The sequence below is a fragment of the Myiozetetes cayanensis genome, unplaced genomic scaffold, assembly GCF_022539395.1.
Source record: "Myiozetetes cayanensis isolate MyiCay16 unplaced genomic scaffold, myiCay2020 scf9, whole genome shotgun sequence".
NCBI classification, from domain to species: domain Eukaryota; kingdom Metazoa; phylum Chordata; class Aves; order Passeriformes; family Tyrannidae; genus Myiozetetes; species Myiozetetes cayanensis.
The window spans coordinates 20,331,915-20,350,797 of NW_026088185.1; the positions used below are offsets into that span (position 1 = coordinate 20,331,915).

The following is an 18,883-nucleotide window of genomic DNA, read 5'->3' on the forward strand; positions in this document are numbered from 1 at the left end:
AACTTTGGTATTACTGAACTCTTAATTAATGACCCTATTGGGAAAATCCAAGTTTCTGTTCTGTACTGAGCCTTTCTCCAATATAGACCAGTCCTCTCATTACTTTTCTGTAACAGTGCACTTCTCAAGAAGTACTGGAATTGAGTGGATCTTAACCACTACGAAAAAAAGTCAGTCTTAAGATTTTTTTGTACTCTGGGATTTGAGACTCTCCATTACTCCTTGCTTTTTGTTTTGATTGTTGGCTTGGTTCACACTTGGAAATTTACTGATACTACATAGAAAAGTCTGAAATGTAATTGCCCAAGCGCAAAGCCTGTACCTGGCAGGTATCGGTGCACCCAAAGCTGACAGGTCAGGCCAAGTGCACTCAGTTGTTCCCAGTAGCCTTCCACAGCACCATATTGCATTGTAGGGATGGAATTACTATCTTTGTATATAGAATGCTAGTTTAAAAGCCAAGAGGTTTATTGTATAGCCTACTTACTAATATTTGATAAATGTGAATCATCATCTTGTGATGGGAATATATTGCTGGCAGGGAAGTAAAGCTAGTGATGGTTAATCCTTCTGGAAATCAGAATAGGTGCATTTATTAGTTCAGCTTCAGGTATGCTGATTTATGTGTGTCCTAATCTACTAACTAAACTTTTTAGTTTTAACTATACTCTGGCTGCAAAATGTCAGTATTTTTATGGATTAACACTTTTCTATGACCTTTTTTTTCTACTGTAACATGAGACTCTGTGCAAGACACTTCCAATTATGTTTTAATACATTTAGGATGGTTCTGAGAAATTTTTGATAGTGATGGTGAAACTTGTTCAAACGTATGGGCAAAATTGGTATTTGGTTTGCTCTTTAGTCCTCTAACATTCCTACTCTATAGAGAAACTGTGTGTCTTAAAACTCACTGGAGAGCTAATGGAAGTATAAGAAATCTGGGGAAAAGAAACTGTCTGCCTCCATGAAACTTGGGATTATGAGAACATTAAATATATTTTGATGTATCTTAATCCAGTACTTGGGTTAAAAAAGGAAAATGTTATACAATAGTTACAGATGCAGAACTAAATGTGTAAAAAGAGAGAATTGGAAAGAACCAGAGAATACTGTGAAGTTGGAAAGTCTGAATGGGTCTCTCTTTTTTTCCCCCCTACTTATTTTTTTTTTAAACTTATCTGAATTATGAAAACAGTCAGTTTTCCCTCTTCAAACTATTTAGGCTGCCTTCAACAGTCCTTTTGTGTCTAGGCCCTGCATTGAGAGCTGTGGGTTGTTTTGGTTTTGTTGGGTGTTGGGTTTTTTTGCTTTCTTTTGTTTTCTTTTGTAAGTGTAGGTGTAAGGAGCGCAGAACACAACCTGGAAGAAATTGATGAAAGGGAAGAGATAAGCGTGCAACAGAGAGAGGACAGTGAAAGTACCAATACCTCTCCCAGGACAGGAGAGGTTACTGCAGCCTTCAGCTCTGTTGAGGTACCACTGGAAAATGAAAAAAATGATCCTGCTCTATCAGCTCCTGTTCCTGGCAGTGTTTCTGTAGACAACTTGCAAAGCTTCAAGGAAGAAAAACAAGGAAATATGAGCACAGATGGCAAGTAAGTACGTTTTGTGACAAAGAAAGGAGTACTGGGGAGGCAATGGGGGAGGCAAATAAAATGCAGTGCTGTTTCATTGTGGAGCACAGAATAGAGAATTGTGAGAGGAATGAGCTTTAATATGATTAGCTTTCATTGTAGCACTCTTCTGTGCACAGTAATTCATGAAGCTTTTCAACAAAAATGACAATGAAGTGTTCTGCAGGCTATTCTGTTTAAGCCTCCCTTTCCTTACTACTCAAACAGCTGGACCCCAGAAAAACTGAACCCAGCTCTAAAATACCCTATTTACTAGAACAGTATGCTGCAAAAAATATTGGGATTGATTAGTTAAATAAAAATACACAAGTTCTTTCTTAGAGATGGGGAAAAGCGGGTAGATCGGCCATTTCTGGTTTTTTGGGCATGGTTATCTATTGCTTACATCTTTTTTGGCTTTAATTTTTATTTTTTTTCTTTTCCTTATATGTTGTCTTGACCTGCCTCAATCCATTTGCTCTCAGGAAAACAATTTAATTCTGCTTTTTTAAAGAATAAACACATTAGTTTCCTTAAGCGCTCTTTTTCCCTTCTGTTGATGCTGTACCTTTGCCCTTCAGCATGTTTGTTAAAGTACCTGACTCAGCAGGTTCCCAACATGAGTTAGTGCCTACTTGAAATAAATGTTGATTGTCCAGAGAAGTCCCATTGTGTTAATGTAATTCACTGTTTCTCTGTTCCCTGGGGCAACTAAACTGGCTACTGTTCCCAAATTAAATTGAAAGAACTATTTCAATTATTGTACTGAAGCTAAAATGTGACTGCCCTAGTAGCCAAGAACTTTCAAGGTAGTAAGGAGAGCTTTGACTTGTATTTGAAGGGGCTTTTTTGTCAGTCCAAGGCCAAATGTGGCTTTGCAAAAATCTTTGATGCTCTGTCCTGACAAATATTGTTCCAATTGCTTAGGTGTGTCTCCTCTGTGGGGGTCTAATAAGTTGTCTTGAACTTATCAGACCTTTATTATTGGGCCAGTTTGGGTAGTTGTCCAGGGGTTTTTTAATCCACCCCACTGATGAATTTGCAGTAGCCTTTCACACCTTGTGATCCTGGTGAGTATCATCTAGCCTGTACTGTGCTCCAGCTTTAGAGTTTGGCAGTTGTTTCCTGAAATATCACAAGGATTACAAAATGAGGACTAGGGTTTCTTGACATTATATTTCTGGAAAACTTTTGATAATTCAGATCTTTTATATAAGATCTAGTTACTTTGAGAAGTATTTTCTTTAATCAAAGCTGGGAAGTAAGTATGTGTAATGTTCCAGTCAAAACCACTAATTTCTGTAATGATACTCTGTGGTATTTTGTGGCTTTTGAGTTTGGTGGTTTTTGATTATTTTTTTTCTATTAAAAGACCAATTCAGCCTGTTGTTAATAGTTGTAGCTCAGTCCCTCAGCTGTGTTAAAAGAAATGAAGATAAAAAAGAGTACCGAGTGCAGGACTGAGCTTTAACTTTCTTCCACCAATAATTTTGAGAGCATGCACTCCTGTTCAGTGGTTTATTGGACAATTATAGTGTATTTGGTACTATAAAGCAGCATATGCATGGATGGTTATTGAGAAATTTATGATTTTAAATGATTCAAAGCAGATGTGTCAGCTCAAGGCACTGGTTTCTGACAACTAATCCATTTGATGTGGCAAATGAATTGGAATCTTCATAATGCCAGTATTTCTAACTACAGAAAGTACGAAGATGGATGTTGAAAGTTCTAATAACTTTCTATAGAGAAATGTTAAGTATTTTTGCCCTTTTCATTTACCTTTTTAATCCAAGGACTTAATATCCCCCCTCCCCGTTATTCAGCATTTGTGCAGTTCTCTTGTCCCCCATGATCTGAGAGGAACAGATACTATATGCATTTGTAAAATACTTAGTATGCAAGTACTATGTTTTAGGGAAGTTTCTTTGCTGTTCTCCAGGTATTGCTGGAAAGAGACTATTTTGAAAAGGCTGTCCTGCACAGTTCATGTGTTCATACACAGCATCTCACGCAGCTTCCTGTGTATTGTGGTGTGCACAAAATCAAGGGCACGTTTTAGATGTCGGGAATGTCAGAACACTTCACACTGATATTGTTATATGAGTGATAAACCATTGTGGATTGTTACTGGAAAGGGACTTGTTCAGACTGCACGTGTAAGCAAAAGGAGGGGGGGAAGAGAAAGGAAAACTGATCATCTGCTTACACAGAAGCAAGTGGAACTGCTTGTCATTTTGGTAGAATATCATGGCAGCATTTCCTCTTGTTTTATAAAAAATAAAATAATCTATTCTGTCGAGTATTCCAGTGTTTGGCAGAGGGATTCTATTTTGTCCATCTGTGTTTGGAGAATATTGCCAGTTCTCTTGCATCGTTTCTTGTGTTTACTGAAATGAATGATACCAGCATATTTAATGTACTGTTGTGCTTTGCAGAGGACTACAGACTAAGATAAGCAGTGAGGATGCTGAATTTGAAAAAGACAGGAACCTTAAAATTTTAGATCAAAATAAAACCAATGGTGAGTAGTTCCCACTCGTTTTTAATACTTCAAAGCAAGGTGGAAGAGAACTTTTCTATTCCTTTGAAGAAATGACAATACAGTCAACTCTTGAATTGTTATCATCAGATTATTTTCTTTACGGAGCCCCTGGTGGTCTAGTGGTAAGGGTGCGGCGCTGTCACTGCCGAGGCCCGGGTTCGATTCCCGGTCAGGACCACTCCCGGGCAGATGGAGCTCATTAACCCTTAAAAAGGCAACCCATCTACGTCCTAAGGACCTCACTGCCACCGTCCAAGCTCGCTTGGCCCCGGCAGATGAACCTTAGGATTAAAGGGTGGGCTCAGTTCCGCGCACACTGTGTCTCACCTAAAAAATCCAATGCGCAGGCTGGAAGGTGTAAAGACCTTCCCCGGATCTTCGCTTGCGAAGACTGGCCATTATTTTTTATTTTCTTTACACTTTCTCTAGCTTTGGTGTATTCTCTTTGAGATGAGGTGGCAAGAATTGGATGCAGAGTTTTTTTGGGAGGGGGTATTTTTGGTATGTTTTTGTTATAGCAGTAGTCAAAGCTGTGTCGTGCTGTTGTAGGGTGGGATGGGTGGGACAGTGCCAAGGAGAGGGAAGGCCAGACACAGAGGTTATCCTGCCACGTGGGGTGCCATGGGTACCATACCCCAGCAGAGAAGAAGAGGCTGTCATTTGTTCTTTGCTTATGAAATTAGTGTGAGTTTTCTGCCTGAAAATGCAAATGTTTTTAAGCACAAATAGAAGAAAGTGACATGCTGATCTGAAATGAAATGACGACATCCTGTGCAGCAAATGGATCATAAATTTTTCTGTGGATTTAGTGACCTGACTGATTTATTTTACCCTTTTGTGACACTGATTTTCAGATTTATATATTAGGCCTTCCATAGTCTTTTTATACTCAGTACACCTCTGTTTATAAATCATAACAACACTGCATGAGTCCTGTTTATATGTGATATAAATTTTAGCTTCCATTTTATAACATACTTGAAACGAGGACTTTTTTTCCCCCCACAAAATAACCACTTCGAATGATTATTCCTGAAAACTTTAATTTTTCCCAATATTGTGTTTAAAACAATTTGACTCAAATATTCACATGTTTTGGAGACGATCTCATGTTTAGTCCAGGGGTAGAAAATTGAATTATCAGACCAACTAAAGAGTAGGAAAAATAGGTTTGGAAAATTGCTCTTGTCCATATGTTTTTCAGTTGTTTCCATGTACAAATACATAAGGTGTAGTTGACAAATAAGATTTGTAACATTAAAACTAAAGAACAGAAGCCACAAATGTGTGGAACTAAATAAAATCTGTATCTAACTTGATATTAAATAGTCCTTAAGGTCTTGAGTCACCAATGCCTATATAATCAACTGAAATTTCCTTAGCACTTCTTAAATTATTCTAGAATAGTTTTTTCTATTCAGTCAATGCGTGGCACCAGTTGCCTGTTAATTAAGGAAGAATACCTTGAGTTAGAATACTACTATTTTGCAATATTAGTCAAATATACTTATATCTTTAAATAGTTTTTAAAAGTAAGTGTTAAGGAAATATTTAATGTCAGTGAGATGCCAGTCATTGTAGTTAAATACATTAGATGCAGAGTGTCTTGATGTAAGGAGGAAGATTGAATCTTTTTCACATTTGTATTAATTTTGGAATCTTTCTTTAACTTGAAGATCACAGTGATACAAAACTCCTTCCAACAACAGAAGAAGAGAAAGAACTTCAGACAGCTGAAATTAAACCAGTAGATTTTACAGAAAATAACAAGCTTGAAGTTGACAGACTATCAAACTTCCAGGCATGTAAAAATGACATCTCTGTAAGTCATAGGAATTATCCTCAACTGATGTCAGAAAAGCAAGATGACAAAACAAATCAAACCAGCTTGGATACAGTAAAAATGCAGGATGTTGCAATCCAGACAGGTCCTTTGGATAGCAGTTTGGGAAGGTCTACTCAGAAAGAAATTATTGTTCCTCAGGGTGTTGAATCATCCATATTCAGAGAACTGGTCACTCAACACAACACAGATACAAACAACCCCCTTCTTCAAGTGATGCATGGAACAGCAAGGGGATGAAGATACATCAGTGGAACAAAATCTTGAGACACAAGAAGTTATCCATGGAAGTGTAATTCCCATAAAAGACCTGAGTCACGTCTGCATAAATGGCAGTAATTTTGTTTCACCAGAAACAACTGCAAAAACTCCAGATGACTTTTCTGTAAAAGGTCACCCTTTTTATAGACAGGAGACCAGACCTAAGCCCAAGCCTGCTAATGAAATTACAAGGGATTACATACCAAAAATTGGGATGACTACTTATAAAATAGTGCCTCCAAAATTCTTAGAAATAATGAAGAATTGGGAATCAGAAGTTCCATCAGATGATAAGGATCAAGAGGTGTCTACTTTGGGAGATTCTCTGAAGCATGAAGACCCCAAAGAATTCATAGTGCAAGCTGAAATTCCTCATCTGTCAAAAAGTGTGGGTGATTTACAGGTTGGTTCACAAAATGAAGCTGCAGCAGCGAATGATCTGCTGCAGAGAGTGAACAGCATTTCTGAACATACTGTGACCTCTGGAGCTGAGATTACTACGGAGAGCAACCAGAGGGAAAAAGAGTCTTTCAAGCAGCGTGTCCCACTGATGCTAAGCCTGGATAATACAAATGCTTCTTCTGAGACTCAGGACAAGTCAAATCATTAAGTCCTACAACAAAGCCTAGTTCTTTTTATCTGCAGATGCAACGAAGAGCTTCAGGTCATTATGTGACATCTGCAGTTGCCAGAAGTACCATTTGTGCTCCTAATTCAATTCAAAATGAAGCTAAGAGTACAGAGATGGGGAAAAAAATCTCATCACCTGATCTGACTTCTTTGGCTTTACAATAAAACAAGTATTTCCTCTCCTCCAACAAATGAAGAAAAAGTTGATGATGGAAAAAACATTGAATCCTCCACTTCTCCTGTTAAAAGCAATAAACCTTCAATTTTTCCCCCCTGTCCTCCAACACCACTGAACCTAAAAACTCTAAGAACTTTTGCAGTTCCAAAGCCATACTCCAGTTCAAGACCATCCCCTTTTGCTCTTGCTGTCTCCTCTGCGGTCAAAAGGTCACAATCATTCAATAAGACACGTACAATCACTAGCCAGGCACCTAGAGAGGAATTTCCTGTTGAAGTCTCCTCTGCCACTTTGGCAGCTGAATTCTCCTCAGCTACCTCCATGCCTCAAGTGAAAAGCCCTTCCTTACAGACCTTAACAGCAGAGCCACAAAATAGTCTAATGGATAAGGTAAACTCTATTTCTAATACTGGTTGACTGTTGATCCACTGCCATCTAGGGCAACCAGTCTAAAGGCTTGTCTGTGAACTACTCCCTGGTCAGAAAGCGCTGTATTTGTACAGTGAAAACACCCGGTGGTGTCCAGCAGTAGCTCAGCATTATAATGAAGTACATGAATACAAGGGAATGTTAAAAATGAGAGCAATATAATTCAGATGATTTGAAATATTTATTTCTTGCCATAATTAGCATCCCCTGCTCTAAAGAACTGTAAATTAAATAGTTATTTATACTGTGCATACCTATTTTTATGCTTGGAGTGCTTATGATTTGTTCCTTATGGTTCTGTGTGTTAATTTCTTAAATTTAATTCTAGGTGGTGTGATTAGTTTGGCTGCAAGTGTTCATGCCACAAACACACTTGAATGGAGGCATAAAATTTTACTGGCATAATTATTTGAGGGAGAAACTGTGTGCTACAGTGGGAATGTGGCTGGTCTCTGAAATCTTGTATCAAGCAAACCCTAGAATGGCAGCAGTTTGCTATGCAACCTTGTGCCAGGTTGACTCAGTTTTCCATTTATAAGTAATTCAGATTAAAATTTTTTGGTTTCTTTTTCCTCCCACTTCCTCCCTTTATAGAAAGGCAGCAATGTGAATAGTGAGCAGAAGAGTCAGGCGCAGTCAGGTGCTTCCACTGACCACCCACCCCCTGTCACTAAGAGACAAACCGCGATGACGTTCCCGCGCTCTGACCCAGAACAGATCCACCAGAGCTTGCTGGCTGCAATCCGCTCTGGAGAAGCTGCTGCCAAATTGAAAAGGGTGAGTTTTCATCATTGCATCCATAACAATGAATTCATGGCACTTCCTTCAAAATTACCATACTAATGCCTGACACTAAAAGCAGTTAGCTTTGGCACAAAGTGCTGCCAGGAGGTCTCTTAACAATGGGAAAGGAGGTGGGGAAGAGGGGTCAGTTTTGCAGAGTAAAGTGGTGAATGCACACTTTTCAAACAGTACAAATGTAATCAAATCTTTCTGAAAGGCAACAGAATTCTCTAGGATATCAGTTAGGCATATCTTTCATAAAATCTGACTTATGTTTGAAATTGTATGGCTTTAGAAAACAGCTAAGCAGCTTCACTCTAGACATGAAGTGGCTGCAATCTTTTGCAGACAGATAACACACAGTTCTGAAGACTATTTTCCTATTTATTAGACTTTATCAGATAATTTGTAAATGTTCTTCAAGCCTCCTGCTGCTGTTTGGCATCATTACTAAGACATTTTTAAATGTTTTGTCAACAGTCCTTGTAGGACCATCTTCCTCTACCCCCTCTGGTTAAAACTGGGGCTTAATTTTTCTTTTCTCTCTCCTAAAATTAACCTATAAATGTCTCATTGGATAAAACATTGCACACTTTAGAAATCTGTACTGTTTTGAATTTGCAACGAGACATTCATAGTCTCACACAAACTTTTCTTGACCTTAAATTAGTGTTTTGCATTCTGTATTAAGAAATAATTTCCCATTGCAGAAGTTTAAAGAAATTCAGCAGTTTTCTTTCTCTTCTCTTTTCCGCTTGAAACTTGAAAGAAACAAATGATGTGAGCTGGGTAGATACAAGGGATTTTTTGTTTGTTTGTTTTATGGAAGTCTTTGATACCGTCAGGTCAAACTCTTTCAGTGGATGGTCAGATGTTGGAACATTCCATTTCATACGTAAGGTTTTGTTTCAGTGTTGTAGTACAACAGCCTCTCTGGAGCTTATAGACCCCCCATGATTTCTACACTGAATAGGAAGATTGAGTTTCCTGGAAAAGTTACAGGCATGATCAAGTAGTTTTTGATCTCTGGTCAGTAAAAATGGTACATAATACAAGTAGCATTACTTCTAACTACATGTCACTAACTACAGCCACTTTAAAAACAGTATAAGATTTAAGAAAATGCTGTATTGTTTGGAGTCAGAGGTCAAGTCTATCTGTTCTACCAGAAATACTGTTCAAATTTTGTTTGCATGTATTTTCATCAAGGCTTTATTTTCCTCCAGTGCATAATTACATTCTGAATAATACAGAACTTTATTTATTTTTCATAGTGTGTCACCTTTGTTTTATGATTCTATGGGAAATATGCATAGGCATGGCTGTTGGCCCAGTTGCTTCTAACTGTTTTAAAAAATAAAGTCCATGATGTACTTTTCAAAATTCAAGAAAACTATTTCTACTAGAAAGAAAACAAGGAAAAGCTTCATTATGCAGTTATTCATTCTTTTTTTAATATAAATGCCCTCCATGTAAATTTGACCTATATAGTCTTTATCAGTGTAGGTACAAGAATTGCTTGTGGAAGGGGAGAGTAATGATAATTGAAGTCAGTTTTCCCCTCCAGTTCTCTTCTGTGTGTGGGAAATGTCCTTTTTCAGTGTACTATGTGTTGAGGCTGGGATGAGGAGAGGGCTGTAATTTTTAGGGAGAAATTTTAATAATGAAGAAGCTGTAACCATAAAGAAGAGCAGTCTGCAGCACAGAAACCTGAAACAGGCCTCAAAAAAAGCCTGGAACACAAACAAAATGTAGTGAAGAACTCACTGAAGTTTTGCCAAACATAAAATTGTACATGCTGTTCTTCTCCCTCTCACCCAGAGCACATATGCTGTGGTGCAGGTATGTCTGACGGCAGAAAGAAGTTTCTTGGCCTATGGCAAATTTAACAAAAACATGGTCTCATTTTATGTTTAGCATAGAGAACTGGCAGTAGTAGGATAGAGGAGTGATGCATTTTGTATCAATAACTTATTTTCACCCAAAAGTGATTTTTAGTATTGAAAAGACTTTTAAAATGCATACACCTCATCTTCCAGTATTGTGCTGCAGTCAGGAAAAAGTGATAATCTGATCCGTTAGAATTGTGAGAGAGGTCTGTCAGGTGCTTGCTTCTCATTAAAAAATAAAATCCTGGCACCACTAGCCAAATTCTTTAATTTTTTTTTTTTTCACCCTCTGTTTTACTTAATATGTTGTGAGTATGCAGTGCTGAGATCTGTGGCCTTTTGTGTTATTGGTCTTTCCTGTTCAATAGAGCCCTCAGTAATTACTAACCTAAAATGGGTCAAGTGAGGTTTCTTTTTAACCATTTTTTCTCTTGAGAATGTTTTCATTGTGTTTAGTAAACTGTGCTTTGGTGTGTGGTTCTCATGGCTATGGAGCCTCCACAGCTTCCATTAACTCCAGTTGGAATTGTTGGTTTATGCAGCTCCAATGAAAATCAGGCCTTTGCTATCTATCATAAAAGTTATGGTTTGCTCCTGATAAAAGAAACATTACCATGGTATAAAGGAGTGTTAGAAAGAAATCAGCTCTATTTAATATTTAATAAAAGGTTTAGTAATGTTCTTCAAGTATTACTTTGCAACTGGGTCTGGAGAAGGACTAAAATTTATTCATGTTTTGAATAGTTAGCCATGGAATTTTTAGATAGGATAAATTTTTTAATTTTTTTATAAATTTTTTTAATAAAATACGTTTTTAGGTAATGTCTTGTATTTCCACTTCTGTAGCATATATGCTTTGTACAGAAATCATGTAGGAGGTCATTGACTGCAATGAGAAAAATGCTCACTGAAGTAACAGTATTTCTGTTTCCTTGAAGTAATACTGTGTGACATACTGTAGAGAGAAAAATATGGAAAGTTAGGCTAATATTTCTTTAATATTTTTTTCTCTTCCTCTCCCTCCAGGTTGGTCCTCCATCAAACGCCATAGCTGTTAATGGAAGAGCCAGACTTAATCCTTTGTATTCCACAGAAGCAAAAGCTAATCACTAGATATTATACCAAATATTTTGCACTTTACTACTGCTTCATAGGCCAACTTTACACTAACTACAAATTTTTGAAAGTGTAAATGCAAGTATATGTTAATATATTTTTGTCAACAGTTATAAGAATTTCAAGCTGTGTCTTTTGATGCCTTGGAAAGATTATTAGCATATGTAAATTATGGTAATATTTTGCCTTTTCCTCTTTATAAAGCTGACTATGCTGCTAGAAAGGTTTAAGAAAAGGTGCAGGTGAGCTTTGCTTATGACAGAAAGAGAATCAAAGGTTTTTGATTTTAGCCTCAAGACTGAACAATATGTAGCACTATGCTGAAATTACAGATGGGAAGCAACCTAAAAATTCTAGATCACATCATTAATTTTCAGTTGTGTATTACTTTAACAGATTGTATCAACTTAAATCTACCACATGCTGCCTCCATATTCCTTTATTAAATTAAAATTGTAATTAGTAGAATATCTTAATTAAATGCAATACTTTGTATCTGTCTAAAAAATAGATGGTTTTGTTCCTTTAGCAGAGAGTAACTGGGATACGTATTTTGATTATTTTTTTTAAACTCTCCTGTAATTTTTTCCTGGTAGCACACACAAAAAAATCAGGACATAAATTATTGAAAATTTTTTTACTACTTAAAAGCTTTTATTAACAGTAGCACTACATGACATTTCTCTTTGGGTATCTGTATATAGTATTTACCTAGCACTCAGATAAGCAATACTTTTGTGAATTACATATATATTGAAGTAGTCATCAACATATACTCACATACTGATAAAATGCAAATTCCAGTTTTGATACTTAATGAAATAGAAGAAATTTATTTTTTTTTCACTTGAAGTATAACTAAAGAATGAACTGCTTTGGACTTATTCATGTGAAATATTTTAATCTTAAAACAGCACAATAATGCACTTACAAATCATGCTTGTGTCAGAGACTGTCTATTTATAGATTAAGCATTAAATACCAAGATGGGAATATACATTAAAAGAGAATGCTTTGTGTTATATTTTATCTATTTTGCATTTCTTGTCAATATTATACATTTTGGGGAGGGAGTGGAAATATGATAACACCCATGATAAATAGCTAGATTATGGATGCATGCAGGAAGTGCTGGGGTATTTGCCATTTTAAAAATATTTTCTTGCTGGACTTGATTCAAATAAAAGTAATTGTATTTCATTTCTCTTCTTTAACAATATATATATTTTGTACTTTAGAAACATTCTGTAATTCAATTTCAGAAACTGATCTATATGTGCATTTCAAAGGCTTATTAATTGTTTGCTACCAGGTTTTTGTGCAATAATCTCAAAGAGGTCTCATTACTTTCCACATACAGAGTCAATTAATGATTACAAGTAACAGTGTTAATGCTGAAACTCTTTAAGGAACATTTTAGTAAATAAAAATTCATAAAGAGGGTTTATGGACATTTGTTCACTGCTGTTCTCTCCTGCTTACTCTCCTGTATCTTAGTCCCTGTCAAAGTGTGTTACCACTTCCGTCTCTTCCTTGTTTTGCCTCCAATCAAGGGCTTACTCCGAGGGTGGGAGGGGAACGCATAGGGTAATTCAAAAAATCTGTTTCAGGGTCTGACTGCAAAAGAAAGCTTCTGCCTTCACTTGAAAACAGTGAGGTAGAAGAGATGTGGGGTTTTTTCTAGTTTCTAACTGGGGCTTACATTCCAGATTTCACTGTGTCTTGAGCGACAGACTTGAAAGTTGTAACTCACTCCCAGGATTCCAGTGTCTGTGTTTGCTGTGGTATTTGAAGTCTGTGTTTTAAGCGTTCCTACACAACGTGCTGATCTGTAACTGCCAGAGAGAGGTTGCCCTGCAAAAAGAGTCTCCTTACTTGTACTTTGGGTGCAATGGGGTTACAGGTTTTTTCACAAACCTTGGTATTCTCTGCCAAGGTGACCAAAGTTATTTCATAAAATTAATTTAATCTCCATCTATGGTAATACAAGTCTATATGATGTTTCACTTTTTCAACCAAATCAGTAGAGACTGATTATTCTTGTTTTGGGGAAAGTTCAGATAGCCATGTTTGTTGTTTTCTTTGGTTTTCATCACAAAACTGTACTATATGTTTCTTAGTCCCATATGTTAAACTACCTTTTCATGTGAACTCCTGAAGGTAAATATCATCTTATGTATCAGAGATTAAACTAAGACCACCTTGCTTGAATTTTAAGGTTTCTTGTCTGTGTCACTGAACTTGCTTGATAACTGAAATGTCTACACATGCTATAATACTATGAAACTCTTTAATGAGACTTTCTGCTATAGCTGGCAATACTGTCTAGCAAAACTTTCTCTTTCTCTCTTCTTCCAACATGTGTATGTAAGACATTTTTAAATCTTGCTGTTGTACTTTTAGAGACTTGTTTTTTCTTATACTCTTTCATTAAATTCTCCTAGAGAAACTCTTGTTGGTGAACTTGACATGTTTGTTCAAGTTTTCTAGTGTTTCTAGTAACTGCAAGCCCAGACTAGAAAGCAGTAAATTTTTGTTATGGATGCCTTACATGCACAGTAAACAGACTTGGGTTTGGTCCAAAGTATTCATCGCACATAATGTGTCACGGATGTCGTCCAACAGGAGGCAACTAGTTATGCCATACTTGTTATAATCCCTTTTCTTTTGCATTACAGTCAAAATGTTTAGGAAGGAAAGTCAGGATATTGAAGTAAGTGATAGTCAATGCAATTGTCTGAACAAAACAGCTGACCCCAGTGAAAGTGCACTGTGACTTACTGTTACGAGTACTTTGAAGAAGCAGCAGATGTCCATGCAGCACAGTGCCATCTTCATCTAGTTCACATTCCAGGGCTTGGTAAGTAAAGGAGGGCTAGAAAAGCAAAGAGATCTTGTTAGTTGTTATTATAGAAGATTTCTTATTTTTATTTATTCTACAGAAGAATAAAATTTAGACTACAGATGTACCCTGCAGTAGGGAGGAATTTTGCTGGAGCAGCATCCCCAGATAGCTTTTGGAAATATTCTTGTGACTAGAGGTTATAAGATCAAGGCAAGAACTCTCATACTGTGCAACTGAAAGATGTTAAACAACTCAGTGTCTCCATTTTTGGGACATATATTCAGTAATCAGTGCCCTAGTTTTTCTAGCTGCTCGTAATTTTAGCATTATTGTAGCATGCAGTATGAAGATCTCCAAGGAAGACATGAAAATTATGTTGATATGGACCAAGAGGCATTGTATCACACATACTACGTAAAGCAGGAAAATACAACATAAAAGCAGCTAAGAGAGACCTCAACAAACCAGAGGACTGGGCAGTCACCAACCGTATGAAGTTCAACAAGGGAAAGTGCTGGATTCTGCACCTGGGGTGGGGCAACCCTGGATCAACGCAGAGACTGGGGAATGAGATGCTGGAAAGCAGTGCCATGGAAAGGGACCTGGAGGTCCTGCTCAATGACAGGATGACTATGGCAATGGCAAGTTGACTGAGTCAGCAGTGCCCTGGCAGCCAACCATGTCCTGGGGGGCATCGCCAGCTGGTCGAGGGACGGGATTGTCCTGCTCTGCTCTGCATTGGGATGGCCTCACCTTGAATATTGTGGCAGTTTTGGGCACCACAGTATAAGCAAGATATTATGCTGTTAGAGAGTGTCCAGAGGAGGGTAACGAAGATGGTGAAGGGCCTTGAGGAGAAGCCGTATGAGGAGCAGCTGAGGGCACTTGGTCTGTTCAGCCTGGAGGAGACTGAGAGGAGACCTCATTGCAGTTACAACTTCCTTGTGAGAGGGAGAGGAGGGGCAGGCACTGATCTCTGCTCTGTGGGGACCAGTGACAGGACCTGAGGGAATGGCCTGAAGTTGTGTCAGGGGAGGTTTAGGTTGGATATTAAAAAAAGCTTTTTCCCCAGAGGGTGGTTGGGCACTGGAACAGATTCCCCAGGCAAGTTGTCACAGCACCAAGCCTGACAGAGTTCAAGAAGTGTTTGGACAATAGTCTCAGGCACATGGTGTGACTCTTGCAGATGGTCCTGTGCAGGGCCAGGAGTTGGACTCGATGATCCTTGTGGGTCCCTTCCAACTCTGTATATTCTATGATTCTGTGAATACTTTAAAGTTTGTTACAGGCACCTGTTACCAGCCAAAGCAAGCATTTTCAGTTGGAGCTGCTTAGAATCCTGTTTTAATATACAGTTGCTGAGAAGACTTCTATTAAATAGAAACAAAGGAAAGATGCTGTTGAGCAGCAGGGTGTACTTTCTTGAGTTGTTGGCCAGGCTGTGTCTATCAGGTGTGGGACAACTACAGCTAGACAGGAGACTAACTGTAAATAACTAAGTAGATGGGTTGGTAGCCAAAAAAACTGAACTCTTTGCGGAAGGGAATGTGTCTTGATTTGTCTGTCTGTGTTAAGAGAATGTGAGGCTGAAGTCAAAATAGCATGTTTGGACCAGAGCTACCGCAATCACAGGCATGAGAACTGTTTGTGGTCTGAGGTTCAGAAGCTGTGACATTTTGTTAGTGCTTGGCTGCTGATGGGGTAGATGAAACCACTCATTGTAGACAGATTGCTTATGAAGTCTATTTTAATGATAAAGCAAAGCTGTAGAAGTATCACTGGAAATGTTTTACACCTGGTAATTGAAAAGGATGCTTTCTATGTGGATTATTTTATACAATCCAATTGAAAATTACAGATAAGATGGATTTTTTTTCTTTAACATTTCTGATTAGGTAGCACTGTGAGAGGGAAAGTATTCCTGTTAAAATGACATGAAATTTGCAAGTAACAGGAAGCTACATTTGTTAAAAACTTAAAATACTTAACTTTGCTTTGTCTTCCTTGAAAGAGCTATGTGGAATGGGAACTAACACAGAAACTCTGTCAAGAGTCTGTTGTGATATATTGTAGGTAAAGCTGCATTATTTTTTGTCAGCTGTTCCTACTTGTTAACACAAGCACTTCACATTTTTTTTAAGTATATGGGTTTATGTCTTCCAGGAGCATGTGTGGAAGAGATGTACAGTTTTCTCTTTTTAGCTATATTAAGCCTCACAACTACTAGTGTTTAGGTGAAAGAGGAGATGAGCAGTTCCTTCTCCCGTCACTCCATCACCCTGGAAAGACCACCAAAACTGTTAATGGACTAAGTTATTCCTAAATTATTCAAGACACTTAAAGGGAAAAAAATAATGGAAGGGGGAAGGAGAAGGGATGAGGTAGAGAAAAAGGTGTTTTGCTTTTTTTGATCTGGAGAATCAGCACATCTCTGAGGATAGCCAGAAACATATTTCTGCTCCTCGCTTGTTTACTGCACAAAGGAGTAATCTACAGACAAGTTATCAGCTGAGGAATTATTTCACTTGTTTCCCATTGGAAGATGTTAAATGAATTTGTCATTCTTCATCAGTGTCTAACAGTAGGAAGTGCTGCTTCTCCCCTCACCTTTCATGTTCTATGTTTTCTGTTTTACCTTCAGGTATCTACAAATATTGTACCATTTTGAAGCATGTGGGACAAGCCAGAAACTAAAAGTTTAACTCTGAAAACCTGATAACTCTTGATAGCTGTTCATGTAATTGGCACAAAGATGAAAATGCAATCCTGCACAGGACAGGATGTTCTGCATTTGCTATTATAGTGATGGAAGAAAATCTCTTAGCGTTGGGAAAAGGAGAAGCAACTGTATCTGAAAAGGACACTAAAACTGTTAGGAAATTTCAGCTACTTGTATTGATAATGTTATTTCAGAGTGATTGTGCATTTACGAACCTGGAAATAACAAGGCCTGTATCATTCCCAACAAAAATGGATATAATTCTAGTGCCAAAAAGAATGCCAAAGAGTTGAATTTGGATGTAAGTTGCGAATTTCTCTGTGAACTTTTTAAGCTTTGAGAACAGTCTTTTGCCCATAACATAGTGGTTTCATTATACACAAATGCCAGTGGTGTTTACTAGTTACCAGTTTGTGATTGTACAATGAGTATATTTTTAGTAGCTGTTTTGATGATAGCAGCTGTAACAATTGTCTTCTGTTTCAACAAATTATCTGCTTGGTGATTTCTAAAGCATTGCTTTCCATGAGTATCTGGGCATTCCCAAACAATGCTTAAAAAGCGAGTTTGGGCATAGGAGTTTTGGCATAGGGTAGGAAGCTGATTCTTAGGTTTGTCTTTAGTAATTTGAGTACTCCTCAGAACTACTGGTACAATACCCTTGATGTCTACTCTTTACTGAGAGAGAGTTGGGTTACTGTTAATACAAATAATAAAGCAATGACAATTTACATATCACGTAAGAGAAGACTAGAATGTGTTCTTCAGAAATTCAGAGTCTTTCACATTGATGGAATAAGTTTTCTTCAGCCTCTTCATTTATTTTAGCAGTTGTTCTAAGTACTCTGCAGGGCAGACCTTGCTTTGCCTGTGATATTTGATATCATCATAGCCAGAGCAACAGGAGCATGCTAAAAGACAGTACGAACAAGGAAATCTTCACAAGTGACAGAATAGTTAAAAGAACATGAAAGTTAAAGATGGGGCTTGGGTATGTGATAGTGAACATCTGGAGCAGTAGAGGCACTGAAGTGTACGATCAGCTCAGGGCAGAGGGGAGTTAAATCCACAGAACCTGCAGCTGCAACAGCTGTTAAAATATAAATCTGGCCAACAAGGGCTCTATGCAAGTACTAGTGTACTTAGTGTGCTAGCACTGCTGTACATTAACCACTAGAGTAATTACTAACGGTTAATATATTTCTAGCTAAAAAAACCAAAAACCAACAAACAACAAAAACAAACTATAACTGGACTCAGAATTTCATAATTTCCCCTCAGCTATATGTGTCTGCCTGTTTGTTTAATCTCTTTTTCCCTTTTTTTCCCCCTATGCAATCCTGAGCAAGAAGTAAGACATGATAGCTACAATCACACTTAATCTGAAGTGGTAAAGGAAGGAAAAATGAATTTATTTCATAGTTGCTTTAGGCTTTATATAGCTCTGAATTATCAAAAACACTGTAAAAATAGTATTTTAAATAATTAGGCTGATTGCAGTTTTCTAAATTAAATACTTGAACTAAATAGGGAGATGGAATGCAGGAAGAGCTGCAATTGGTCACCTTTGTTAAACAGCATGATTGGTCCCATCAGCAGACACTATTTAATTTCTTCAATTGCTAAAAGCTAATTAAGCACTTGTGCTTTTCAAACTGAAGTGTATTTGGCCACCTGCAGCTACAAAGTGCACTTACTAAACCAGGAAATCCCTATGGTACGTGTGTCAAGCTGCTGCACTTCTAAACTCCAGCACCTATGTTAAACAAAGAGGTGAAGCAAAGGCTGAAGAAGTGGATTGCAGAAGACTTCCTTTTTAAATTGCAGAGGATGGGGAGAAAGGTGGGCACCCAGGCAGCTGCACAGTCAGGTGCCTCACTTTCCAGGATTATCAGACTGTTACCCCTTATCAAAAGCTCAGTAGTATGAGCAGTAATTCTTGAGTGGTCAGAAGGTCTGCTGGGAGACAGCCCACAGGCAGTCAAGCTGCCGGTGGTTCCAGCTCTTTGAGTTGGCATAGTTGACCATC

At 37.8% G+C, this 18,883-nt stretch overlaps 1 protein-coding gene across 1 annotated transcript in view; it reads left to right on the forward strand.

The window, feature by feature from the left end:
* COBLL1 (cordon-bleu WH2 repeat protein like 1) overlaps positions 1-12,728 on the forward strand; it is a 78,057-nt gene extending 65,329 nt beyond the window's left edge. Inside the window, 8 exon segments of the mRNA XM_050339902.1 lie at positions 1,340-1,598; positions 4,055-4,140; positions 5,838-6,228; positions 6,230-6,867; positions 6,870-7,054; positions 7,056-7,463; positions 8,097-8,279; positions 11,201-12,728. Coding sequence (XP_050195859.1) covers positions 1,340-1,598; positions 4,055-4,140; positions 5,838-6,228; positions 6,230-6,867; positions 6,870-7,054; positions 7,056-7,463; positions 8,097-8,279; positions 11,201-11,287 — 2,237 coding nt within the window. The 3' untranslated portion in view covers positions 11,288-12,728.
* Positions 12,729-18,883: the final 6,155 nt, after the last annotated feature.